At 43.3% G+C, this 27,305-nt stretch overlaps 2 protein-coding genes across 6 annotated transcripts in view; both read right to left on the minus strand.

Moving 5' to 3' along the window:
• tle5 (TLE family member 5, transcriptional modulator) overlaps positions 1-4,841 on the minus strand; it is a 43,015-nt gene extending 38,174 nt beyond the window's left edge. For 3 of the 4 annotated variants that reach the window (XM_011474520.4, XM_004068350.5, XM_011474521.4), the window contains exon 1: positions 4,143-4,839. In XM_011474520.4, coding sequence (XP_011472822.1) covers positions 4,143-4,169 — 27 coding nt within the window. In that variant the 5' untranslated portion in view covers positions 4,170-4,839. Of the gene's footprint in view, positions 1-4,142 lie in introns of all 4 variants that reach the window. The other variant, XM_004068349.5, reaches the window with a different exon arrangement.
• A 533-nt stretch (positions 4,842-5,374) lies between these two features.
• The window catches only part of LOC101158934 (guanine nucleotide-binding protein G(q) subunit alpha), a 30,268-nt gene continuing 8,337 nt past the window's right edge, over positions 5,375-27,305 (minus strand). Inside the window, exons 2-7 of one of the 2 annotated variants that reach the window (XM_004068351.5) lie at positions 16,709-16,893; positions 16,235-16,389; positions 12,915-13,043; positions 10,810-10,939; positions 9,017-9,170; positions 5,375-8,756 (exon numbers count right to left, since the gene is read on the minus strand). In XM_004068351.5, the coding sequence (XP_004068399.1) occupies positions 8,572-8,756; positions 9,017-9,170; positions 10,810-10,939; positions 12,915-13,043; positions 16,235-16,389; positions 16,709-16,893 (938 nt within the window). In that variant the 3' untranslated portion in view covers positions 5,375-8,571. Of the gene's footprint in view, positions 8,757-9,016; positions 9,171-10,809; positions 10,940-12,914; positions 13,044-13,556; positions 13,686-16,234; positions 16,390-16,708; positions 16,894-27,305 lie in introns of both variants that reach the window. The other variant, XM_004068352.5, reaches the window with a different exon arrangement.

The raw sequence follows: 27,305 nt of genomic DNA on the forward strand, positions 1-27,305 counted from the left end.
ACCGCAGGGCTCCAGACTGACTTTTTTCACTAGGAGCACAGTGGCCCCTAACTGAAAATTTTAGGGGCACAACCAGAAAATTTAGGGGCGCATACCGTAAATCAACATTCTAACAAAATCTACTAATTTCCACTGTATTACTAATAAATACTTTAATAATAGATGCAGAAATTACAATGTGCTGTTTCTCATTCAGTGTCACATTTTATTCTTCACTTTTGAAAATGCAACAACAAGGTAAACTGACAGCACCATCGCTGTCATGACAGTACAAATAGTAAAGAAAACGGATGGAAATTTATCTTGGTGACACCAAATAGGTGCAGCCAAGATGCACAATAAGCGTGTTTGAGATCACCCAGGTGGACGCAACGCTGCGCAGATCACCTGGTGTGTGACATATATTTTTGTTTTTGCTCCAACATCACCTGTCAATCATCACAAAAATATCTCGAGAAAGGGGTGGGAGCAAGGGGCAAACCTACCCGGACACAGCTGGAAACTGAACTGACTGAAAGCTGCCCTACAGACTACAAAACAATGCATTATGGGACATGTGTCCTGATGGTTTTTGTAGTGGAGTGATTAATTAAAATAATTTAAAATACCAATTCATTAAAAAAGGCTACATCCATCACAAAACATTAAAATAATCATAACATATATAATAACACAGATCATACTAAGGGGGAGAAGAATATTAAAACTAAATTGAATGTTAAGGACAATTCCAATTTCCTGTTCTCCTTCAGTCTTGCTGCAGATTTGCTTTCATCTCACAGCCCCCCCGCCTGGTGTCCCCAACGATCCAGGCGAGGTGCTGGTTCATCTTAAACACGTCTATCGTTGCATTTTCCCTACGTATTTTCAGTGTGTCTAAGGCTAATCTTGTCACTCGCACATGTTTAAAGTTCAAGCCCCGTTAGCTGTCACGCACGTACGTGTGGGACATTTATTCTCCTCAGCTGACCCGACTCCCGCGGGACGGGAGCGGTGTGCTGCCGTAACGGCCGTGCATAAACCGTTTGATGCGCCGCCGTAACCGTAACCAAAACCTAAACCTTCCTCCGGTTCTGTGCGGCCCAGAGAAAAGTTCAGCACGGACTGCATGTATTTAGAAAATTATGAGCGAATAAATACGTTCTAAAGGAAAGTAAGGAACTCCTTAATGTGGTCCGGGGAGGGAGGGGGCTGTCAGGTGTCCTGCTTTCAGGCCCTGTCATTGTCACGCCCCCAAGAGTCATTTACCCCACTGTGATTGGTTGCTTTGTCAGCTCCGCGCACGACAATGAAAAAGTGTCATTCATACAAACTGGCGGGCTGCAGTAACATTAAACATTCATATTAAGGCGGGGACCGCAAAATATCATCTTGGGGGCCGCAAATAGCCCGCGGGCCGCGAGTTTGAGACCCCTGCTGTACACTCTGGCACTGGTACACTAGCCGCAGGTCGGAAGAACGAATCAATAGTTCGCTTACCCATAGTTCAGACGCACATATCAGGTTGTGATATTTGTCTCCGTTTCCTTCCCACAGATGTTTACACGCACTCGATTATCTCTAGGCCCCTCCCCCTACACGCATTTTAGCCACTCACAGTGGCTTTCCCTATTCTTCTCACACGCAGTGGCCGCCTCACAGACAGGTATCACGCGAGAGTGTGCGTGCTCGCGTTTCATGAGTATGCGCGAGTGTGTGTGCCTGCCTGCGTCCGTGTGGGCTTGCGTCTCATTGATTATTTCATTGATCATTGACGTGCCCCTTCCACGTTTAATGTATAAAAAATACGGAGGGTGGGGGAGGCAAATTTACTGGTCGCGCATGTGCGACTGGATGTAAAATTCAGTCGCACACTCTCAAATTTTGGTCGCAAAATGCGACCAATTGCTCGCAGTCTGGAGCCCTGCACCGTCTGTCTTTGTCGAGCTTTGATACGACACTTGTGTTTGTGTGGCTGTCTTACACCCCCGCCAGTCCTGGACAACAAAAGATGGAGACTGGTGGGATTTAAGGAGGCACAGGTTTGTCTGCATAGAGGTAGAACATATTCAAGGATAAAGCCATTGCTGATGCTGGAGGATTACCAGAAGAAGCTTTTTCTCAGCCTGGAGTGACAAGTGAATAGACGTTAAAGCTACCTGTCCTTACGGCTGTCTGCAGGTGAAAAATGGTCAACGTAGGTGGCCCACACGAAATATCAAGGTCGTAGACTGCTCAGTACACAGCCACTACATACATGGATTGAAAGTGGTCATACGTGAATATATGTGGAAAAGGTGAGAAAAGTTGTGGTCTTTACGTGAAATAATACAAATGTATCACCACCGAACCACGTTAAAACCAGGAAACAAGTACGAATAAACCAGGGAAAGAACACGTAAAACCAACAAAAGCCAAATCTGACCCAAACTTTGAACGTGAAATGTGCGCCGTATACGCCATATAAAGGTTATACAATGGTGGTACATGCGTGTAAAGTCTGTTAGACATACGTGGAACGGTCGTGGAAAAGCCTCAAAGTTGTGTATGAATCTTGTAAAAAGATTTACGTAATAAATCTTTTTGGATAAAACAAACGTAAACAGTGCAACTCGCATGCGACCAAAAATTTTGAACGTCTCATTGAATAAAGAATTCAGCCGAAACAAACATCGGCAAATGACGAACCCAAGAAACACTTATGAGTTATGTACATCACGCATGGATCACGATAGACTTTGTGGAAAATGCACAAAATGTACGTAGTGGCTGTAAAACGGCCTTCATGAGTGAAATTGTCCATGCAAATTTTTTCTACGGGCATGACCTGTTGGAGTTTAGGAATTTAGATAAACGGTAGTTTGCGTTACATGTGCACATCGTGGCATTCATGCACGGTCAGTAAGGAGCCAGTACTTGCACCTTACCAAAGACTAGAGTTTATCAGCATGACTCGTACATAATCTGTGCGTGTAATTTACATAATCCGTACAAATACTCCACAATACACACACACACACACACACACACACACACACACACGTCAATGGTACGTTCCATTCTCATGACGTCCCTTAAGGTGGTCGTATGATCCTTTAAGGGAGATGCAAGACGCACCTGCGCTCCCCTTAACCCTTGTGCTATCCTATGGGGTCAAGATGACCATTGACGTGTTCTCCCTACCATGACAAAGGTGGATAAAGGTGGAAAGATTTCATGTAATCCATGGACACCAGTGAAGATCACAAATCATTGAAAAGAAAAGGTTCAGAGCACTGTCTAGTGGGTCTAGATGACCCACTCCCAATGTTAAAGTACCTAGGATAGCACAAGCGTTAAGATGCAGTCACTCCACTCTGCGACCCTCCTCAGGCCCAGACAACCCAAAAACCGGCAGCACCCGTCCGGGTCAACTTCCCATACGGGTCCATGTGGCTAAGCCTAGACACAGGTGCAGGCTAATGTCAGACCAACAGACCGCCAAAGGGCAAATCATTCGTGACATACGACCGTTCCCTTTAGCAAACAGCCCCTACGGCGGTGAAGACAAAAGGTGGAACAAAAACCCTCACAGCAAAGGTCAGAACGCCAACAGATGACTCAGTGGTTATTCGTCCTCCTGCTCAGATGAGGTGAAACAACAACAAGAATGGAATGGTTTTTATTTCCTGTGGCACAGTTCTGCCCGTCTCTGAATATGAATGCTTGACCAGACCAGAGGGCCTAGCGCCAATATCACTGATGAATGCATGCCCTGGACTGAGTTTCTGTTACCATGGAAACGTGAGATTATGAGGGAAAATGTGCAGAAAAGCCCCCCAACCACCTGCATGTTGGCAGTGCGTTTGGAGCACACACATGTTCTCCGTGTCTCTGTCAGAACTGGGAAATCAAATAAATAGCTGGTCACTGGGATGGAAGCAAACCTCAAGAACACACACTTAAGTGGGAAAAAATAAGCTGGAAAAAGAAAAATACACAAATGTCACACACAAAAAAAATACATCAAATTCCCCATAACCTTCACTCATAACTGAATTTAGCAGATTTAGAAGAACATTTGGGGTCTCGTGTTTCACAGAATTAGCTAGAATTGCATATGTGACGCACTGAGTTGTCACTTTCTGAGGCAAACTGCGGGACAAACGTCAGAAGCCACTCACTGTGTGTCTTGATTGTGGAAACATCATGTCAGGTCCGAGTCCGTAGCTGTCCTACCCAGAAACGAGCCGCCGCGCGGCCGGCGTCACCGTCTTCCCGCTGCTCCTTTGTGTCCACGGCTAGCCCAGCCCCATAAAGGAGCTGTCCAGGGTTAGCGGGGGTACTACCTCCACCACCCCCCAAAGAAAACTAAATAAATCCAATGGAGTGACTCGGTGCGGGGGGGTCAGAGTGACGCCAGAACCGCTGGGCCTGTCCCGAACCCGGATTTCTCTGTGTGGAGCGCGCGCGAGCTGTTCTCCGGCTAAGCTAGCAGCCCGTCAGACGCCGTCAGACCGAATGATTCATCGCCGGCGTTCCCGCCTCGAAGCCGGGAATTCACGCGGATGCAGCTGCGGGGAACCGCCGCGTTTCTCCTGCGACAGTGCAACTACTAAATGTGGGAAAAAATATTCAGCGGAACTCAAAGCGCGCCCTGCCGGTACACAAAAAAAACCCCGAACTTCAGTTTTCAGGCGACGAATACGAAAACTGACGGCAGAGACAGCGTAAACTCAGCGCTCATCCCTGGATAGTCCGGAAGGATTTGGCAGCGAATCCAGAGGCATTCCAGTCCTGGAGGTGGTGGGTTGGAGCTTCGCGGCTGCGCAGAACGCTCCCCACGCAGAAACACGACCGCTAGAAGAGCTGCGAGCAGTTCTGCGCGCTGTGGATCTACAGCCGGCTTATATCCGAGCAGACAGCGCCTCTAGTGGCCACGCCGAGTCATGACAGCTTCCAACCGCTTGACTGCTCTACAGAGTTACTTTAGCTTACTATCCTGTACCATAAAATGTACTTATTCAACTAAAAGTAGTCTTCCAAATATTTACTGACGTAATAGTGGAAAAGTACATGGAAAAAAAAATACAAAAGTATTAAACAGAAGTACAGGAAGAAAAATGTGTTAATGTATAATTACATATTTCTGGTCCGTATCTATAAATACCAGTATAATGATGCTGTAATTGAATACTGTGGATGAAAAAGCTGACAAAGTTTAAAGTGGAACTTAACGGAAAAATATCAGCAGATACTTTCCACTTGTTCTAGACAAACAGGATTTAGAAAAGTTCAGTAAACCTTATTTGTTGTTTGAAAATAAAATGGACAAATAAAAGAAAAATAACTTTTTTTTTTCCAAAAACAGAAGAAGATGTCAGAGCCTCAAAGTAAAAGCACAGGGAAGCAACAGGAGAGTATAGGAACATTTTATTCAAATTGAAAACACTTAGAGGAGAAGGCTATGTAGAATGAAGTGTCACATTTGAATGAGTTCAGGCAACAGTGGTCGAAATGAAACAATACAAAAAAGTATGGCTAAATACTGTAAATCAATGACCCTTCTCACAAGGGCGTGGCATGAAGACCTCCACCCCCACCACCCCCCCAGCCAATAAAAGACATGCAGTTGAAATGACAGTCGTCTTAAAAACAGCAGTTCATCTTTAATCTTAAATACAGAATAAAAGTGTCATCTTTCCTCACATACAACAACTTTAGTGTTTGTATTAAAAACTGGACCGCCCCCCCCCCCTCCCACCACCACCACCACCATGTTGGCACTTGTTAAGAGAAGGGGGTTGGCACGCTCATTGTACAGAATTTACATTTGGTAAGCCAAAATAGAAATAAAAAAAAGATTTATACTTCAACTGTACGCCAATGAAATCAAGTGAAAAAAATTAAATAAATGAAAGGAGGACGTCCCGAACAGCAGAGCAGATCTCAAGCTTAAGCAGCGGCCAAAACCAAAGCAAACCTCTCCGGGGTCGACAAGCCGCACAACAACATGCGGCACGTTGACGGGAAGTGAACCGTGCCTTTATGGAAGGCGGGAAGCCATACGGCTTTTGGTGCCACACTTCAGTTTAAAAACAAAAAAAAAACTTTATTCTTTTCAGTTTTATTACAGATACCATGGTCCGGGTGAACACTCGATTCTGATTGGCTGCTGGGTGTGCGTTATAAAGTGATAACCGCACGCCTGAAATTGAAGTTGTGGTCACATAGCTTAAAGGTTCTGCATCACTGGGCTGGCCTCTTTAGAACAAGCAGTGAGAGGAGAACTTTCTCTCTGAACTGATGCTTTATTGAACACATCGTGATCATCAGCATAGATGTCGCTCTCCTTTGCCGCTGCACTCCAGGTCCGCTTTTTGTGAAAAAAGCAAACCAAATGGAAAAAATAACGAGAATAAAGGACTTGAATATTTATTTCCTTTGTAAGGGACCATGGTATAAGCGAGTTAATGGCTGACGAAGTGTGCCATCAACCCTTACATCGTAAGCGATTTGTAAGAAGTAAAGTTGTTTTTCAGAGGAAACTCCCAAGTTGATGGTTTTCCCTGCGTTGCAGCACTTTCACAAATAAAGTGTGTTGATTCCAAAACCTTTAAAGTTCGGCTAAAGCATCAAATGTAAACTACTTTAGCAGAGGAAGATCTGCCGCACGTTTAAGCCTGAGATCTGCGGCATAGTTAGTGTTAACGCTAATTTAAATAATAGAGTGGCACTTTGCAAAAAAAAAAATAAGGGTGCAGAAAACGTCATGGCTTTCTCAACAATGTGCACATCTGCATTATGAACGTGACTCCAAATACAGAAGACGGAAATCATCAAAGCTAAATAGAATCTCCTACAAATAATCAGTTCACGCCGTTTTTCCTCTGACACTTTCAAATGTAAACCATTTAGCAAAAAAGTTTCCAAATACAAAAAGGAGAAAAAGTACTGCAGCATGTGCAGAAACAAATCCTCATCCGGCCGTTTCCTGGGAACGTGTCCGGCGTTCGCCAAACGTCCCAGACGCTCCGGCTCCACCGAGAAAACATGAAGAGGCAAATGTGTACACGGCAGAACCGAGCGCGCGGTTCACCGGGCTGCGTGCAGCGGCGGCCGCTTCCGTCTCACTGGAATGTTCCGTCAGCCCCTGCTGCCCCCCCTCACGAAACCCCATCGTCGGAGGTTGAAACCCCGCCCCCCTCAGTCCTTCAGGTGGGTCGCTGCACGCTTTGCTCCGCCGTTCCTCCTAAAACTGCTAAGAGTAGCCCTTGTGTGGAAAACTTACCTGAATGACCTTGTGAGGACAGAAACAGATCAACCAACTCTCAGGTCCATTGGAATATTTAAAGATCCACCACATGGGATTCGGAAAACCGACAAAACATCCCGACACAAGCAAATATTCAACCACCACGTGCGTTTTTTGTGTCACTTTTTGCATAAAGCACAAACCCGACCAACGCTCGTCTTCCTCTGTCAGCTGTGTCCAAACACAAACGTCACAACAGAACTCAGAAAGAACGCGCGTCCATAGAATAGTGTCGATATTTTACAGCAGTACAAAATCTCTCATCCCAGACGCCGCAAAAGCTGGAATTCATCCGACCTTCGAACTGGACGTACAAAAGCGTTGCCATCGCTCAGCAGGCCGAGAACGACCCCATCCGACCCCCACCCAACCATCAGCGCTTCTGTCCAGGACGGGCGAACGGCGTCCCCGAAACGGAACCACCTCAACAAAAGTAATCACAGTACTATTACAGGTGTGACTGGAATACCACGTAAGCCAAACGCGTCATCGGACGGCAGCCGCTTTTATCGTCTGAGCGACTTCAAGAGCTAGCGTCACACCGGCAACCACAATGTTTGTACAGGAGAACGACCAGAACAAACTCGCGCTTTGCATGCCGACAGGGAATCGGGGGGTGTTCAGGAACAATGCGGCAAGCCGCTCCCTCTTTTGTATCAGTCCTCCTGAGCTCAGCTGTGACAGACGGAGCAGCAGCCGGATAACCACCGAATGCTGCCAATGCAGAGGCAGGTCCGCGTCGTCGCCCCGATGCCGCCGCCGTCCAGACTTATTTACATTCGTAGGAATCCGTTTCTCCGGGTTGGGGGTGGGAAAAGGCAAAAAAACAGAGGGGGGGGGGGGGGGGGGGGGGATATCAAACAGCTCACGGCACAGACGAGTTCCCCTCCGCCGAGCAGAACCCAGGAGATCGCAGATCCCACCCTCACGCCGGGGTCTGGAGTTTACGACAGTCCGTGAACGCTCCGTCTTCTCAGGAAAAAGCCCTCAAGGCACCTCAAACCGTCCCAAGTACAAAAGGTCGTGTAGTGTGGATTCAAACAGAAATATGAGGGGCCAAAGCAAAGCGGGGAGAGCGGCAGCCAGAACAGAACCAGGAATGTGGTTCCTGTGCAAAAGGAGCAATGAGTGAAACCTCAGAACCGATGAATCCTTTACGAGTGAGAACGGCTGGCGTTGGCCCGGGAAAGGAGGAGGCCGGGCCGGTCCTTTCCAGCGAGTCTTTCATGCAGATGTGCGTCTCTGGAGGTAAACTGGACGCCCCGGGCACGTGAGCGTGCGCCCGCTGGGTCACGCCGTCACACCAGGTTATACTCTTTGAGGTTGAACTGCAGGATGGTGTCTTTGACGGCGGCAAAAACGAAGCGGATGTTCTCCGTGTCGGTGGCGCAGGTGAAGTGCGAGTAGATGACCTTGTCGGGATTCAAGTCCAAAAACATCTTCAGGATGAACTCCCGGCCGGCCTGAGCGTCCCGCCGCGGACCTGCACAACACCAAAGCTCAGTTCATGCTGCTTCATCATCATCATCATCATCATCAGCATGTTGAGGCTTTCTGATGAAGCACAACTGCCTCAGTATGTACTGCAATACTGCATTACCACCACAAGATGTCACTGTGCAATAAAGAAGCACAGCAAAGTGCAGCATCCCTGGACACGATGAATCAGAAGTGACGTCAAACTTCCTGTTAAACTGAGTTTTTATCAACTCTTTTTCCCAAAAACTGCAGAAACTGATTTACCTTCAAACTCTGGGAAATAGTCGACCAGGTGAGAATACATGATCTTCTCCTCCAGCAGGTCCTTCTTGTTCAGGAACAGAATCACAGAGGAGTTTTGGAACCACGGATATGTAATGATGGTCCTGAACAGAGCTTTGCTCTCCTCCATACGATTCTAATGTAAACAAGAGGGGGAAATGAAGCAGAGAAAAAGACGTTTTAATGACCCGCATGCGGGTTTTGACAGCATGTTTTTTGCTCTTTAAGCGTAGAAAAACGTTTATAAGATTGGTTATGTTTAAAAGCAGCTCTGGTTTCTGTTCCGACTCCTGCGAAAAACTTTGATTCTGGACTAAATCAGCTGTTTTGTCAGGACAAAACCCTCCTTAGCAACAAATCTGTGCTCCAGGACCGGATAATTCAGGACACCATAATCCTCTGCACTCACAAACAAAAACAAGTGTTTGCTTCGCCTACAAGTGAACCCTGATACGATTCAGCGAAACAGCAAACGAGGCAAACGCCATCGGACACTTGCAGTAAAAGTTAATTTAGCTTTTAGTTGATTTTAACTGCTAATTTATTCTCTTAGTTTTAGTATAGGCTATTTTATGTATTTATTTTCATTTTATGCATCTTCTTCTCAATTTTATGTTTTTATAAACATCTCATGTCTTTAATTTTTAGTATCTTATCATGATTTTAGCCACAGTGTTTCTTGTGGGGATCTTTTCCTCCAGGGCTTGCCGGCTCGCTCGGTGGTTGTTGCTGCGGTTGTCGCCCTTGCGGGGGCAGTTGGAGTCTAACTTTGCAGCCTCACGGCTGTGAAGTGGACCCCGTTGCTGCCCCAGTCTGGGTGGGCGCCGTGGTGATGCCCCCATGGCCAGGCTGGCTCCTGGTATGAAGAGATTCCCAAATACTGTTTCCTCACAGCAGAGCCAAGCCTTACTTGTTTGTTTATTTCTTTATTTGTTATTTCTTTATTTCTTTCTACAGTTACATAGTCATTATTCATTGTACGTGGGGGTCATGGGTCATTTGTTTTAACAGAGGGGAGTGGGAAGGGTGAAGGGTGGGTTGGGTTTTTACTGTAATATTGTGTGTTTTCTGTTTTTAATGTTAAAGCGCTTCGAGCTGCGCAAAAGCACCATTTTATAAATAAAGTTTGATTTGATTTGATTTGATAAAGGAAAATCTTTGTTTTGGGGCTAAAATGAGTTCAGCGAGGAAGAAAATCCAACAGTCCTTATTTGTCCACGTCGGCCATTGCTCGTTCTCAGGACAGTTAGTCCGCTCTCAAAAGCGCAGTGTGAACGCCAATCAAACCTAGTGAAGATGGGAAGTTTTTCTGCAGTCTGTACGCTTGCTCTTTGATTTTTTTTTTATTAATCCTATTAGACTTCCTCATTCTTCTCAGGAAGAACGTGACTTCAGGCGTCCTCGTTCTGTCACGCTCCGTGCTTTCCTTCGATGTCTTTCCCATTTTCTAAGGAAACTTACATGAAGAGGAAAGTTAGCCAGCTAGCCAGGTCTCGCCTGCTTTCTGGAAACCACATGAGCAGATGGAGCAGAGCCATGCGGGGGTGAGTGACCTTAGCTTTATTGTTCACAATTCTTATCAACGGTTGGACAAACAAATGTAAACAAAACCAAATAAACACAATGATGTCTTTCCTTTCAATTTCAGGTCAATTAGTTAGAAAAACGGCTACGGTCTAAACATTTTTGCCCATTTCTTTCAGGAATTGAAAGAAATGGGCAAATAATTTTATTGTAAATGGAATGAACAACATGCCGTTGGAGTCGCGTCTCACCTCGTTGTCCGACTCCACCAGGACCTGGTCGTACTCGCTGAGCGCCACTAGAAACATGATGGAGGTGACGTTCTCAAAGCAGTGAATCCACTTCCTCCTTTCTGACCTCTGACCCCCAACATCAACCATCCTGAGAGGAAACACCACCAGACGGATCATTAGCTGATAAACCACTTTTGATCATAATTCCGCTATTCGTCATAAACTCGGCACAAAAGAATAAAGGCCTGTTTGTCATTTTGTCTACAAAAAGCCTTTATTTTCCTCAAACTCTAAACTTCTAAAACAACAAACTAAAGCCTAAAACAGAAAATGCTGTTTGCTGTCGGCAGAGTAGATTAGGAAAGTAATTTGGGGTCAAAACCTACAAAGAGTTTTATTTGAAAAAAACAACAGTTTACATTTTGTGCCAAGTTTATCTGAAAAAAAAACATGAAAACATTTGGTTCGTTGGAGCAGAAGAAAAGCAGCCGTAAGGTGAAGCTGAAAAAGCAGCAGAGTGTCAACGAGAACAACACGTTTTATGTCGCGACATAAAACGTATACATCCGTGGTAGACACGTGAAAAGTCTCTTAGACAGACGTGGACCAGTCGTGGAAAGATCAAACTTTGCTCAATTGCGTAAGAGTTACGTAATTATTGCGTATAAACTACATAAAATGTGCAAAAACTGCGTAATTCTCAACCGAACAAAAACTTTGAACATCTCTAAACTGAATTCAAGTAAAGACTCGTTGGCCGAAACCTTTGACGAACATCTGCGCACATCGACGAATGACGAACGCAAGAAACATCATCGACGTAGATCACGCATGGATCACAAAAGACCGAAATTTCCTTTGTGGAAAATACAGAAAATGAACGAAGTGGCTGTGTGACACGAGCTTAAGGTTCTCTAAGCTGAATAAAAGCACAACAGAGGAAGGAAGCCTGACGAGGAGTTTTGTTCCTGGCAAAGCTTCGTTTACTGTTGCAGCCACAAGAGAACATAAAGGTTGAAGGGATAAAAATCCCCCACATGAAAACTTCTCCTATTCCTGCTTCTTCATAGCCTGCCCGCTCCAAACGGATGTCTGGACTGTTGAGCGGTTCACCGTCAGCAGCAGTCAAACCTCTTCAGCGCAGTTATTTCTGGGTTTGTCACGCGAGGAGGAGGCTGAAACGGTGGCTTCCTATTGATCTGCACTCCGTCTCCATGTCCTCGCTTTTTATTTCAGGAGGAACAAGGTGAGGGGAGCTTTTTTTTTTTTCAGTCCAGCGGCAGAAGAACCCGCCTGCTCTGTCGGCGATGGAGAAGCGCATCGACGAGCCGCAGGAACAAAATCCAGATTGTTGAGCTGAAATAAAAGTCTGCAGCGGCTGCAAACTATTTGATAATTGTAAACATTTCAAACCTTGTTCTTAGACAGGTTCACAAATGTTTCAAGTGTTAAGTAGAAGGACTTTGATTAAATGTACAAGATTCAATTTGATGTCACAGTTTGCTTATTTTAACCTATTTGAATGATGTGTGATTTCTTCCTGAAATTTGTCTTTTTGCAGAGCAATCTGTGCCGTTACTATAGCAACTGCAGGTGTTTGTAAGCGGACTATTTTGGCTGCACAATTAGTCACAAATCTACCATCATCGCGATATCGAGCTTTGCAATACGCATATTGCAAAAGTTGGCGAAGGTTGCCATAAATGGTCACCTTAAATGTGTCCAGACAATCTTACGGTAGCTTGAAATATTTAGCGAATCAGATAAATCGCTTTATGCATTTGACCAATCGGATGGAGCCCTGTTATGTCAGATGGTCGCCTCCTATGTAGACGACGGTCAATTGGGGCATAAGTTAAGGTATGTTGGGTCTTATTTAAAATCAAACTGTTGCAGTAAAATGGAAATGTTTTGGTCTTTTTTACTATTTGTTCATGTATCGCAAGTTGTTATCGCAATTTTGATCACTAATATCGCAGGTTTTCCTCCATGGAACAAACTCAGTCACTCTGTCATTTAGGGTGTAAACATGAACATCAATGTGAAATCAGCAGGACATCAGACAGACGAAGCATGAGGATTTCAGAGAAGCGTGATGCGAACAGAAGTAGGTCGTCTTCTACCTGAAAATGATGCTTTGCAAGTCGAAAGGGTATTCTATGATCCCTGTGGTTGGGATTCGAACCCTAAGCACATCTTGTTGGGTTGGCAGATAGGATGGGTCAGCGATACGATCCAGAGCGCTTAGATAGCTAGAGATAGGAGAGAAACAAAAAACAGAAGAGAGGTAGGAAACAGAAAGTGAAGCGTAGCGGCAGAAAAAGCACAAGCCTTCCACGGCCGTCCCCAGAGTTTAGAGGGGTTCGACCACAAACCCTGACCCCTCCTCTCACACATCCAGCTTCGTACTTGATGGTAGCTTCCAAAGACGTTGAACCATTTTCCAGTTCAGCTCTGGTTTTCAATAAATAAGTCTTTGAAGACATGTCTGCGTGTTTTGGCATGACAGCCTCCTTCTGTGGATGCAGCTTTTGAGCCAATCAGAAATCTCTCTTGCATCCTCAGCTTGACACTCTGAGCGCGATCGCTTGGATCGTTCTTTGAGAGCAGCCATCAGGACCTGTTCAAGTGCTTAGACTGCTGTGCGGCATAAGGCAGACGAGGACAGCGGCATCGACGGCTTCTCACTGGCCGACCAACTGCTTTGCAGCTAGGCAACCAGTGACATCATCATCATCAGCAGCAGCAGCACAAGGCACCAGTACCTGAAGATAATATTCTCCAGGTCAAACGGGTACTCAATGATGCCAGTGGTAGGCACTCGAACCCGCAGCACGTCCTGCAGAGTGGGCACGTACCCATGGGACGCTATTCGTTCAAAACAGCTTAAGTAACTGCAAGGAGGGCAGGAAACATAAGACAGAGACCAACATGTAGACAAACCAACCGTCTCCCATCATTACCGATTTACAGCCATTCAGTGTAAGCATTTTTTAAGACATTTGCATACCAATGTAAATACCACTTTCTACTTCATGCAGAAAAAAACATTACTTCTGGTTTGATGGAACAGTGATAAGCCTCCCAGTGTGACGCCATCAAAACATCCAAACAAAAATGTAAAAATTGTAATCACACGTCGCTCACACAGCTTCAGAAATGTTTACATTTACTTGCATAATTGTAAATATTAACACTATAATTGAAAATTCTTTTAGCTTTATTTATTCAAAGTGACCAAAGTAGAAATTTGTGTCTTTTTACTCAACAAAAAGTACCAGATTTAAACAGTCTGAAGTAAAACTAAATGAAATTTTGCTAAATCTACTTCAAGCTTAAGCTGTGTCTGAATTCCCAGCCTTACCCCTATATAGTGCCCCTATATACCCTTATATAATTTCTAGTGCCCTAAAAATTTCCCAGAAGTCTCTGCGAAAAACCAGTGTGCATCGACACTCACTAGATCGGCGAATATAGACCACAATGCATTGCGTCGAAACAATTTTTGCCAAAAAGAATGTATTTTTTGATAAACCATCAATGTTTTTATCTTCAGAAGACAGTGAACTCATAAATAATCATCTCAAAACTCTCATATTAATTCGATTTTAACTTCATGAATTCAATGACGTAATAAAAAAAGTAGTGAGTGTCTGAACCGCTTTTAAAATTCAGGGCACTACATAGTCCTTCAAGTTCTAGTTTGTTTAGGCGTTAGGGTGGGAATTTGGGCACGGCGTTAGTGCTGATAGTTTTGAAACAAGGCGCTCTCGCTTTGACCATTTCCACAGACTGTATATGAGAACTGGAGGCGAGCGAGTCTGACATCACTAGAAATTCTCCATTTAAAACCAAATCATATGTCACTCAAATGAACGGAATCATGGGGAAAGAGATCCGTCGCATCACTACCAGTGTGTTAATGTTAAAAGTGTCAAAGACATGTTTATAATTTAACCTTTTATGACATTACAACAGGCTTACTGAACGTTTTTTTTCTTCATTTTTACTTGATTATGAAAAGGATTTGCTGAATGTTTTTTTCTCGTCATTTTGTGAAACACAAATTAAAAAAAATGAAGCGAAACAAAACGGTGACCCAACAGTGGAATCACAGGGAAAAGTGGAATCGTTGCGTCTTTAGACCTCACCTATAGAATACGGGTTACTTCCGGCTCCGACCAAACCAGGTCAACTTGGTCGTCATTTGTTTGTGACACAGCCAAGTGTTTTAATTATATTTACAAATATAATTAATATCATGAGTGAGCTTGTTGGAAGGCCACACCCTTATTACACAATGTCAAACGTTTGGTACGAAGGACTTGGCTCCACCCACTTTTAATTACTTCTTTACTAGCGGGTTTAATTATCTCTGTGTTGTCTGTCATACTTCATGGACTTATGAACAGGCTTTTACACTTTAGAATGAGTCGACATGGAAATGATCGGCTCCGTTTAAACCACAAGGTGAAGAGTCGTCCAACTCAGAACTAAAATCTGACTGCAGTCTTCAAAACAGAAGCTGCAGCAGAGGGGCGCCATCCTCTGTGCCATGTCTTCTCCAGAACGCATTCAGTTAGTCAAAATTACAGACATTTTACACAGATCTTCTCTTTTTTGTTGAAGGTTTGGAATTTGAGAGTTTAACCAAGAAAGAAAAGTGTGATCATGTTAAAGACCCACTCCGATCATTTAAATTTCAAAGCGTTCCTCGGTCTTTTAATTACGATGATGCCGTTTTTAGCCAAAGTGAGGAAAACTAAGACACACATGGATCAGTTTGTCTGCAAGCGGATGCCTCAGAATAGAGGGAGCCAGTGGACCGCCCATGATGGTGCCTACCTCTCCGCTACAAGCTTTCTCAAACAGCATTTCTTCATCTGCTCCTGATTTTCAAGGATTTGAATCAAGAAATACCCAGAAATGCAACTTTAAGCCTAAGTTTCTTTAAAAACATGTGAAAAAAAAGAGTGGGTCTTTAATGTATGTCTGAGAAAAGCGTATGAAGTGTGCAGTGAGGGGTTTTAGAGCCTTAAAACATCTAGAATTATTATAAAAAAATAAACATGACCTCTCAGTGCCCTCCCCGCCAATTTTAACCACAACCTTTAGTACACACACCCTTTACATTACAAAATACACACTCCAACACACACACACGCTCACTAACACACATACATGACACAAGGAAGAGGGACTTCTGATCTTCTGTCCCCCGCCCCATCCCTGGCGGAGGGAACCACCAAAACTCTTTTTTTTCTTTTTACATTTGGATTTGTTGCAAACTCCTTCAGACACAACAAGAAGTTGAGCTAACATTTATGACCAATTGTTTATCATTTTCTTCTTTAAAGACTTTTTTAACCCCCCGAACAGCGTACTTTAGAGCCTCTGAACACAGAACAGGAACAGAAAATCCACCGATGTTAGTTAGACGTACTATTTGGTTGAGTCTGAAAGCTGGTACTCTCTCCTCCGGTCGTATGCCTCCATGATGCCGGGGTCTGACCACAGCATCCTTATTGCCTTAATGTACGGCTGCTCAAATCTGGAAATCATTTCCACGTCCACGTCCCGCACCAGCAGAGCATTATTCTAAGAGAAGAGCAAAGAAAGTTACAAGTTTCTGCCCTCCAACATGTTTTTCTTTTACCATACATCTCATTCAAATGTGTTCTCATAACAGTTTTTTAGGATTTGAATCATAATTCAGCGTTCATGTCTTTTAGTAACTGCATTTTATTCATTTCTGACTTTATTCACAGTTGTTCCTTTATTTCCGAGGCTTCGATACTCAAAAATATTGTCTAAAAATGCAAAACTCCTGATTTTAACTAAACACAACACAATACAAACCATAGCAAAAGCTACATAAATCCTGACTATGAATATGTTGATTCTGTATGGCACATACCTTGTTCTCTTCATACTTGTAGGGGATGTTGAGGTTCTCAGCTGCGTGGATCATGGCCTGCATGGAGGTGAAGATGTTCTGATAGACCAGTTTGGTGAAGCCCCTCTTGTCTTCTTCTGTGTAGCCGGAGCCGTGAATGATCCTCATCTGCTTGATGAAGGTGCTCTTGCCGCTTTCTCCGGTACCTGAAACATAGGAAACTTCTAAGCCAGAGTGGGCAACCACCAGAAGATCGGGAAATTAAATCAAAGGACCAAAGCTGATGTAGCCTGTCAAGCGGCCCCCCTCAGCAACGGCCGTTCAATCGACCACTGTCAGTGAAAAGTCTATGTAAACGCCCAGAAATGCATATTTCGGGCTTCTGCGTTCAAAACGTTTGTCTTCACACGTAGTTAGGCACTTTTTCAAGAACATTCTCCGGCTCTACGCACAAAACATGCGGTCTCTGAACGTGACGTGAAAGCTAAACCAGGCTGAACTTTGACCAATCAGGGACTCTGATCTGGTAGAGATGTATGGATTGGCGTCCCTTTTTATTCACAGAAGTGCCAACCGTTTGAGAAGTGATCGTGGAGGAGAAATTAATAATTGGGGTTTGTGCCCGGCTGGAATTATGACACCAAGGTTGTGTCCGAATTCCTTCCCTACTCACTATATAGGCCGTTAGCCATCTTCTAGTGCTGTCCGAATCTACGATTCCAATGTCCAGTGCCCTAGAGTCTCTGCGAAAAACCAGTGCACTGGTGCTCACTAGATCGGCGAATATAGACCGCAATAGATTACGTCGGAATAATAGATTAATCGTTGGAATTAATAAATCATTAACGTTTTTATCCTCAGAAGACAGTGGACTCCTAAATAATCATCGTAAAACGCTCATATCAATTCGATTTTAACTTTGTGAAATCAATGACATCATATCAGTGACATCAGTGACATAAAAAAAAAGTAGTGAACATGGCGTCCAAATTGCATTTTAAAATCCAGGGCACTACATAGTTAGATAGTTCATAGTTTTTTTAGTAGTCAAGGGTGAGGGCGGGTATTCAGACACAGCCCAAGTCTTTCGTATATCGGAAAAAGTCACCAGATTTTCACAGCTTTGACATTTTACACCAAAACTGTAGGTGGTGGACATGCGCTAGAAAACAGACAAAAAAGAAAACAAAGAAGAAGCTGCTCCATTGTAGGTACCGTGCCCATTCAGCCTGCAATAACCGTTCGAGGTCCTTTCGACTGAGGATAACGTCACAATACGGTAACCCTACTTGGACAAACTATGTAGCGTGGAGATCTGCTCGGGCTCTACATATTTTTATTTCACGTTTCCTTTTGTAACATAAAGTTCTTTTCCCTCCTAAGTTGTGTCTGACATTATTCCTTGTAGAGTTTATAGAGAGATTTTTGCTACAACCCACTTTGTAAAAAGATCTGTGGCTGTTAGAATGAACATGCTGCTCCACAGAGCGAACCGAGTCTCTGAGCAGAACAGCTGGAGTCTCGTAGCTTCGTGTTCGCAGGCAGGGAAGGTGCTTATAGTGTGCAGTCTGGAGAAGGGTTCGGACCGCAGTCCGTTCGACTGCAAATGCACTTTATAATAATCATGAAAGCACCTTTAGAAAATCATCTTGCTCTGTGTCGGAGGTCTGTTTGTTTACTACGGACCGCATAATTTCTTCTTCTATGGTGGTATAGTAATTTGTCCAGACCAATCACTATCTGACACATCATTGGACCAACAGACAGCCAATCACATAATGTGACGTCAGCACTAGTCGAAGGAAACCGAACGGTTGTTGCAGGCCAAATAGTTATGGTACCTACACCGCGCTTTTCCAGTAGGAAGTTCATGCTAAACGTGTGATTAGCGTGTTCTTGAGCTCGCACCACATGCCTGGTGTGAACGTAGCTTCAGTCAGTCACAGTTCACCATGTGGACTCAACGAGGACAACGAATGATAGCTGTAGACTCAAAGAAAAGGTCCTTTTGCTTATGCACATTATGAAATGCTAACCTTTACATAAAAAGCTCCATAGGTTCCAAACTTCCTTTCATCAGCTCGTTCTTTTAAAGCAACTCTGAGAAAATGTCATGGATTTTCCTTCAGCACTGACCAGACTCGCCTGGTTTTAGCTTTTGCCACATTTCAGTCAAAATGAGAGGATTCTTAACAGACAATCCTCCGGTTAAGACAGAATTCTTCGACAATTTAAAAAAAAGTATTTTTTTAATGCAACTGTTATTACAGATTTTTAATGTATGCTCAAGAGAAAATAAAGAACGAGTGTTCCAGTTCAAGGGTTTCACATTTTTTTAGAATTCATCTTCGAGGAGATATTTAAACGTATTCAAGGTGACAGCAATGAGATGGGCTCTTTTCCAAAGACACAGCCCTTGAAAATGTTCACCTTCGATAAAAAGCAAATATGACTTTGTTCTTTGCCAACGGTGTATAAATAACAGAAACGTAGACAAACACAATAGACGTCAAACAAGGAGTGGCTCTGCAATTCAAACTCCAGCAACCAGAACAAGCTCAGCAAAAGCTACCAGACACTTTAGTCTGGCAAGCAGGACTCTGACTGTCTGCACACCCTGTAATGTGAGAAGCGGAGAAAAATAGCAGCTGAACATACACAACCTGTAATATTTCCCCTTTTTGCTTTACAGGTATCAAATAAACACTATCAAATAAAATAACAAAATCCAATTTTCTCTTGGCCCTGCTAGAAAAAAAATAAAGGCATAAAAAACCTTTAAAACTTCTTTATTTTATACAGAAAGATTTTTCATATTTCCCACAGCTCCTTTTGCGTAAAAGGCTCGTTTCCACTGACCAGTACGGTCCGGTGCGGTCCGTTCCAGTCCAGTCTTCTAAGCGTTTCCAATATAAAATTGACCCATTAAACAGGAGCTAATCGTACATTTTTTTTGCCCCTATTGGTTGTAGGTCCATAGAAAAATGGAACAGGGCAGACCTACTGAAAACCTTGAAGGTCATTAGGACAAAAGAATGCACCAAGAAAACGGCAGCATTCGTCTATGCAATCTTTGAACAACAAAATGTTTTTTATATATATATATGCTGTTGGATGACCTCCATTGAGCTTCATGGGGGTCCAACTTAGAGTGGAAACACTCACCTGAAGTATAATATTACTCCTCTGGTAGTACCACTTAGTGACGTGCGGTGAGGTTGATGGCTGGTGAGGCACCGACTTCTCTAGAGTCAGATTTACAATCGCAAGAACTAAATATTTCAGCATTCATCCAACAGCAGCTAACAGCTTATAAAATACACACAAGAACACATTTGTCCTACAGAGAATATTTATTTTATAGACGGATAGAACACTCTTCTTGTGTATAAATTATTCATATATACTGTAAACAAATTAAAGTATACAGATGTGTTCAGCACACATTTGACCCTCAGTAACTATTTCTGGTATTTTTCCAACTTCAAATTCTGGTGCTTTAAAGAGTGTTATCAAAAGTTGTTTGTGAAAATGATCCTAAAAATAAAATAAATGATTTTACTTAAATTTTTTTCCACTTACTCCGATTTAATTTTAAAAAACAAACATTGAAAAACATGTTTGGCCTTACGATGGTATTGTCCACCAGCACAACCCTACAGTGTAGCTACAAAGCAGCTGTCAGCTCACGTCTGCCCCCTGCTGGTGAGGCTTTCCTCACCTGAAGCCTTTCCTGCGGGCCTACAGCAGTGTTTTCAGCGCACGTCTCTGTTAACATTGAACTCTGCCGTCGGACATGAGGCACGGCGCTTCAGAGCCTCACCCGGAGTTTCCGTTCCGTCTGTGATCGCGCAACACTCAAATTCTGCGAATTTAACCTCAGAAACTGTGAAAAACATGTTGAGTTGACTGAAAATGTATATTTAACACAAATCAGTGGAAACTATTTACTTAATTTACCTTTCTAGTTTATCACAATCATGGCAGGTGTGGCTGAGCCTCACTTGCCTCACCTGACCGCACGTCACTGCACTTAGTGGAAACTAGGCCTTAAACCCAACTTTGATTGAAGTTAGAGAGCTGGTTTCTCATCACTGTTGTATTAAGATACCTACATCAAGACTTTATGTTACCTTCAGAAGTTCATCAAAACCTTCCCTGGTGTTTAACAAATAGGACTGCTTGACTGACATCCCTTGTTTCCAGAAAAACGCAGCAGGTAATTACCAGAGGAAGAATCTGCAAAGACGAGCAGGAAGGAGCCGACGTCCTTCCGATGGGACTTTTTCCTTTGAGTCATTTCTCAGAGTCTCAGAGTCAATGTTCTAGAGAACCTGCAGACTCTCGAGTGTTTTCAGACAGTTTGTATACTTAATATGAGTCACAAGTCAGTGTCTGTTGGTAAACACTCCAGCTGAGCTCCTCTACAGAAAGCAGGCCACATGGTATTAGTGAATCAGCACTGAAAAGACTTCATTTATTACCTTCACATTAAAACGGCCTTTTCCCTGAAGAGATCATTTATGAGGTTTGCATTCAATTGGTATTATTTTCTTCTAGTTGCTTACAGGTTTGCACTCATGCATATTTTTTTAATTGTAAGAATAACCGATTTTTATTTTTTTATTTTTTTTACAGTGGTACCTCACTATAACGTTCACCTTTTGCGGTCACAATATTTTGCATATTTTTTAGAGCAATTTTGCATGTTTATTTTTTAATTTGACAGAAAATGATCCCAGCTCAGGAAAACCCCACAACGGATTTTGCTTCTTTAATGGTTCTTTTCCGTGATCAAACTAAAAAAAGCTAAACAAGAACAAGATATAATAATTAAACCTTGTTTCCAATTTTTGTGATTCACACAAAACAAAAAATTAAATTTGAGACTTGCAGTAGGAAAATTCAAAATCAGCCTTTATTACGGACTATTCTCTGCAGGATGATTTCCATCTCTTGCAACCACAAAACCAAACACATTTATTCAAACACCATTTGAGCAACATCAAGAGATCGTTGTACTTATACCATATGACCAAGGATACTATTTTTAAAATATTGACCTCTAAACTCAGTTGAGTCCAGAGCCGGAGAACACCGCCTCTACTCCATCAAGACAGGATCTTTGAGAAGGAGCATAAACCGCAATTAGCGAAGAATTCTCATTTCTGCGTTCTTTGTTCCACATTATGGCATTACCGTAATAATGTACAGCAAAAATTAGGATTGAAATGGTACAGGCACAGTAACCAGTTCATTTGTTAAAGACCCACTCAGATGAAAATGGTATTCTTAACGTGTTTCTGGTGGCATTTTTCTATTGATGGAGGACATATATTAAGAAAGTTAAGCAGAAAGGTAAATTAAGTTGCTGTGTTACTCTTTTTACAAATTGAGCAGCTTTGAAAAAGCCTCAAGCTCCAAGCTCTCAGCAACGAGTAAGGGTTTGCTCTGCGCCAACAGTCCCACAGCTATAAGAGTTCAGTTTAGCATCTTGCCCCACAGGTAGGGCACTTGTGAACTTTGGCCACTCAACAACCTCTAACACCACAGCAGCCCCACTGGAAAAAAATTTAGACCAACTTCATTTCTGTAGACAGGAAGTGGCTGTATTTCTTTTAGATCAGAATTATTTCACAACTTTTTATCAGAATTCTATTGTTTTGAATGATTTATATATATATATATATATATATATATATATATATATATATATATATATATATATATATATAAAAACTTGCCCCTTTCACCCTTTTCATGGGTGGTTTCTCACTCAAGCTCGGGTCCTCTACCAGAGGCCTGGGAACTTGAGGGTTCTGCGCAGTATCTTAGCTGTTCCTAGCACTGCGCTTTTCTGGATTGAGATGTCTGAGATCTTTCCAGGTATCTGTTGTAGCCACTCCTCCAGCTTGGGGGTTACTGCCCCGAGTGCTCCAATTACCACAGGCACCACTGTCACCTTCATTTTCCAGGCTTTCTCCAGTTCTTCTCTGAGTCCCTGGTATTTCTCCAGTTTCTCATGTTCCTTCTTCCTGATGTTCCCATCGCTTGGCACTGCCACATCCACCACAACGGCTTTCCTCTGTTCTTTATCCACCACTACAATGTCTGGTTGGTTCGCCATTACCATCCTATCAGTCTGGATCTGGAAGTCCCACAGGATTTTTGCCCTTTCATTCTCTACCACCTTCGGGGGTGTTTCCCATTTTGACCTTGGGGTTTCCAGTCCATATTCTGCACACATGTTCCTGTATACTATTCCAGCCACTTGATTGTGGCGCTCCATGTATGCTTTACCTGCCAGCATCTTACACCCTGCAGTTATGTGCTGGATTGTTTCAGGTGCCTCTTTGCACAGCCTACACCTTGGGTCTTGTCTGGTGTGGTAGATCTGAGCCTCTATGGCTCTGGTGCTCAGGGCTTGTTCCTGAGCTGCCAGGATGAGTGCCTCAGTGCTGTCCTGTAGGCCAGCCCTCTCTAGCCATTGGTAGGACTTCTTGATATCAGCCACTTCAGTTATGGTCCGGTGGTACATCCCATGCAGGGGTTTGTCCTCCCATGAGGATCTGTCCTCCAGCACTGTATCCTCTGTTCTCCATTGTCTGAGACATTCACTGAGCACACTGTCAGTTGGGGCCTTGAGCTTGATGTACTCATGCATCTTGGATGTTTCATCCTGGATAGTGGCTTCTACGCTCACTAGTCCTCGGCCTCCTTCCTTGCGGCTAGCATACAGTCTCAGGGTGCTGGATTTGGGATGGAACCCTCCATGCATGGTGAGGAGCTTTCGTGTCTTAACATCCGTGGTCTGTACCTCTTCCTTTGGCCATCTTATTATTCCTGCAGGGTATCTGATAACTGGCAGTGCGTAGCTGTTTATTGCCCGGGTCTTATTTTTGCCATTGAGCTGGCTTCTCAGGACTTGCCTTACCCGTTGGAGGTATTTAGCTGTTGCAGCTTTCCTTGTTGCCTGCTCCAGGTTGCCATTTGCCTGTGGAATTCCGAGGTACTTGTAACTGTCCTCGATGTCTGCTATTGTTCCTTCTGGGAGTGAGACCCCTCCTGTGTGGACTACCTTGCCTCTCTTTGTCACCATCCGGCTGCATTTCTCGAGCCCGAATGACATCCCAATGTCAGTACAGTAGATCCTGGTGGTGTGGATCAGGGAGTCAATGTCACGCTCGCTCTTAGCATATAGCTTGATGTCATCCATGTAGAGGAGGTGACTGATGTTGGCCCCATTTCTGAGTCGGTATCCATAGCCAGTCTTGTTGATTATTTGGCTGAGGGGGTTCAGACCTATGCAGAACAGCAGTGGGGACAGAGCGTCACCTTGGTATATCCCACATTTGATGGGCACTTGTGCAAGTGGCTTCCCATTGGCTTCAAGGGTGGTTTTCCACAGCTTCATTGAGTTTCCTATGAAGGCTCTTAGAGTCCTGTTTATGTTGTACAGCTCCAAGCATTCAGTGATCCACGTGTGTGGCATTGAGTCATAGGCTTTCTTGTAATCAATCCAGGCTGTGCACAGGTTGGTGTGTCGTGACTTGCAGTCTTGAGCGACTGTTCTGTCAACCAGGAGTTGGTGTTTCGCTCCTCTGGAGTCTCTACCAATGCCTTTCTGTGTGTTACTCATGAATTGATCCATGTGCCTATTTATCTTGGTTGCAATGATGCCTGACATGAGCTTCCATGTTGTGGAGAGACAGGTTATTGGCCGGTAGTTGGATGGGACTGCACCCTTTGAGGGATCCTTCTGGATCAGGATCGTTCGGCCTTCTGTTAGCCATTCGGGGTGAGTCCCATCTCTTAGCAGCTGGTTCATTTGTGCTGCCAGGCGCTCGTGGAGTGCTGTGAGCTTCTTTAGCCAGTAGGCATGTATCATGTCAGGGCCCGGTGCTGTCCAGTTCTTCATACCTGAGACTCTTTCTTGGATGTCTGCCACTGTGATGGTTACTGGATTCTGTTCAGGGAGGTTGCTATGTTCTTCTCTCAGAGAGACCAGCCACTGGGCATTGCTGTTATATGCTGTCTCTTTCTCCCATATACTTTTCCAGTACTGTTCAGTTTCTAGCCTTGGTGGGTCTGCTCGGCTGTTTTGACCCTGCCACTGAGCGTACACTTTCGCAGGTTGAGTTGCGAACAGCCTGTTTATCCATCTGGCTTCATTGTCTCTTGTGTACCTCTTTAGGCGGCTGCTCAAGGCTAAGAGCCTTTGTTTGGCAGTTTCCAGTGCTTCAGGTATGGGCATCTGGCTGTATCTCTTAGGTACTTGCTTTCTCATTGTACCTCTTTGAGCCTCTGTCAGCTTACTCACATCCTTCCGAGTTGCCTTGATTTTGGCCTCTAACCGTTGCTTCCATGGTGGGTATTGTTTTCTCCCATGGTTACTCTTATAGCCAAGCATCTCAAGGATCACTGCTGCTGAAGTGTAAACCAGTTCATTGGTTTCTGTGATGGTTGTGGTAGGAATTGCCCTCAATGCTTCATTCACAGTTTCCAGTAGACTTTGAGGCGGTACATCACTTAACCGTTGTAGCTGGTGTCGAGGTTGCCAAGTGTTCATTCTAGACATGATCTTGTCTTTCAATTATTTATTTATATATATATATATATATATATATATATATATATATATATATATATATATATATTGTTTTTTGTTTTTTTTACTTGTCCTGTCCAACAGCTGGGCAAACAGATGAGAGCTGAAGGCCTCTTGTGTTGGACATATTTTACTTTAACAACAGCGGTTATGAATCTTCTGACAAACCAGAGGTATGTTTGAATAAACCCCTTTTGTAATCGAGGCCAAATGTTATTTATTTTAATCATATTTGGAAATCTTTTATGTTGGACCGGACGGAAAAGGAAAGGAGAGAATATATGTATTTTAAATCCTGGTTAATGTAACAATGATTTGCCGTGACATGATTGCCCAGCGGGCAGATTTCCTCTATCAGCTGTCCCGTGCGAGTGTCAGAGGGGGTACTGGCTACCACGGCTGCCTCGGTAGGGGTCTTGGTGTGGGGGATGATCGGGCACTCTCCCTCTTTTTTTTTTTTTTTTTTTGTTTAACCTTCCATAATTCACCCTAGCAGAACAGAAACACTCACTTGATCACAGGTGCTGTCTCACCTTTGCACAAATAGAATAGACAGAATGAAATGTATCAAATGTGATGGTTTGTATGCATCAGTATGTGCGTGTGAACTGTAGTTGTGTTGTGTACATGTTGACATGTTTGTATGTGAGGATTTTTGGAGCCAAAAGATATGTTGGTAACATGTGAGTCTGTGTGTTTAGGCCCCGCCCCTTTTGTCTAACATTTACACCTGGCAGTAAAGATGATCAACTTCCAGCAACCTGTTTTATAATTCTACCCCCCCCCCTTCCCCCCTGTCTTTTGTGCAATTACCCCCCCCCCCCCCCTTCCTTCCTCTCTCTTCTTCCCTCCTCTTCTTTTCCGTCCGGTCCAACAAAAAACGATTACAAATGTAATCAATGTCAAAATAAATAAAGTTTAGCCCAAATTACAAAAGGGGTTTGTACAAATATACACCTTGTGTGTCAGAAGATTCATAACCACCATTGTAACAGTAAAATAGACAACACAAGAGGCTTTCAGCTCCTATCTAAATGCTCAGCTGTTGGACAGGATAAGGTTTTTTTTGTTTTATTTTATTTAACCTTTATTTAACCAGGAAACTCCCATTGAGATTAAAAACCTCTTTTCCAAGGAAGTCCTGGAAGTAAGTAAGTTGTTTTAACTGTTAAAAGATTTAACTGTTTCAAAGGTGCTTTGATGTGAACTAAAAAAAAAACAACTACATTTTAAAAATTATGCAAAATTTTTAAAAATGCCAAAATTATTGTGCACAGATAAAAATGACATTCTGGACAATATTAGTGAATGCATTGAAATGCAAAAAGCTTGACAGCTCAAATTTTTAACAATACATCATTTCTGAGGCAACTATCGTGCACAGCAATGCTCTTTTGCAGGCATGAACTGCTTCAGCGAAAACATACGACCATTTTCCTGCCTAACTGATAACAGTTGCTCACTAAAGTCACTGTACACTGACTGGAGCTTCTCTCTTTTGGGGTAATGCTTGTTGCCAAGGCAACCCTTTTACTGAACTAAAAATGTGGCAGAAAACACCAGCTGATAGGTTAGTGTGTATTCAGAAGGCTCACTTTCAAATCTCAGATACTTCTAAATAATCTTCGGCCAAAACAATACAGAAACATAAATATATTGGAAGCAAATGGCGATGCACAATGTATCCTCTTCGCACAAAGATTACAAATGTGCGTGACGTAGTGAAACAGTGTTTTTGTACTCAATGCTTCCATGTGCCCGACATGGAATTTTATGGATTTTTCTTTTTAAAGAAAAAGTATAATTTGACAGAAAATCTCAACTGCTACAATTATTTAAAAAGACACTCTCAATAAACAGCACCAATCCTGTTGACAAATACTGAGCCACCGTTTGAAATTGAAACATAAAATCCCAAAAATATGTTGAGGCAAGTCACAGAGTTTTCTACTATTTTAGGTTCGTCTTTTGATTGATTTAGTCGATTGTGCTTTTATGACTTTTTATTGT

The sequence above is a fragment of the Oryzias latipes genome, chromosome 4, assembly GCF_053564925.1.
Source record: "Oryzias latipes strain Hd-rR chromosome 4, Olatipes_Hd-rR_3.1".
NCBI classification, from domain to species: Eukaryota; Metazoa; Chordata; class Actinopteri; order Beloniformes; family Adrianichthyidae; genus Oryzias; species Oryzias latipes.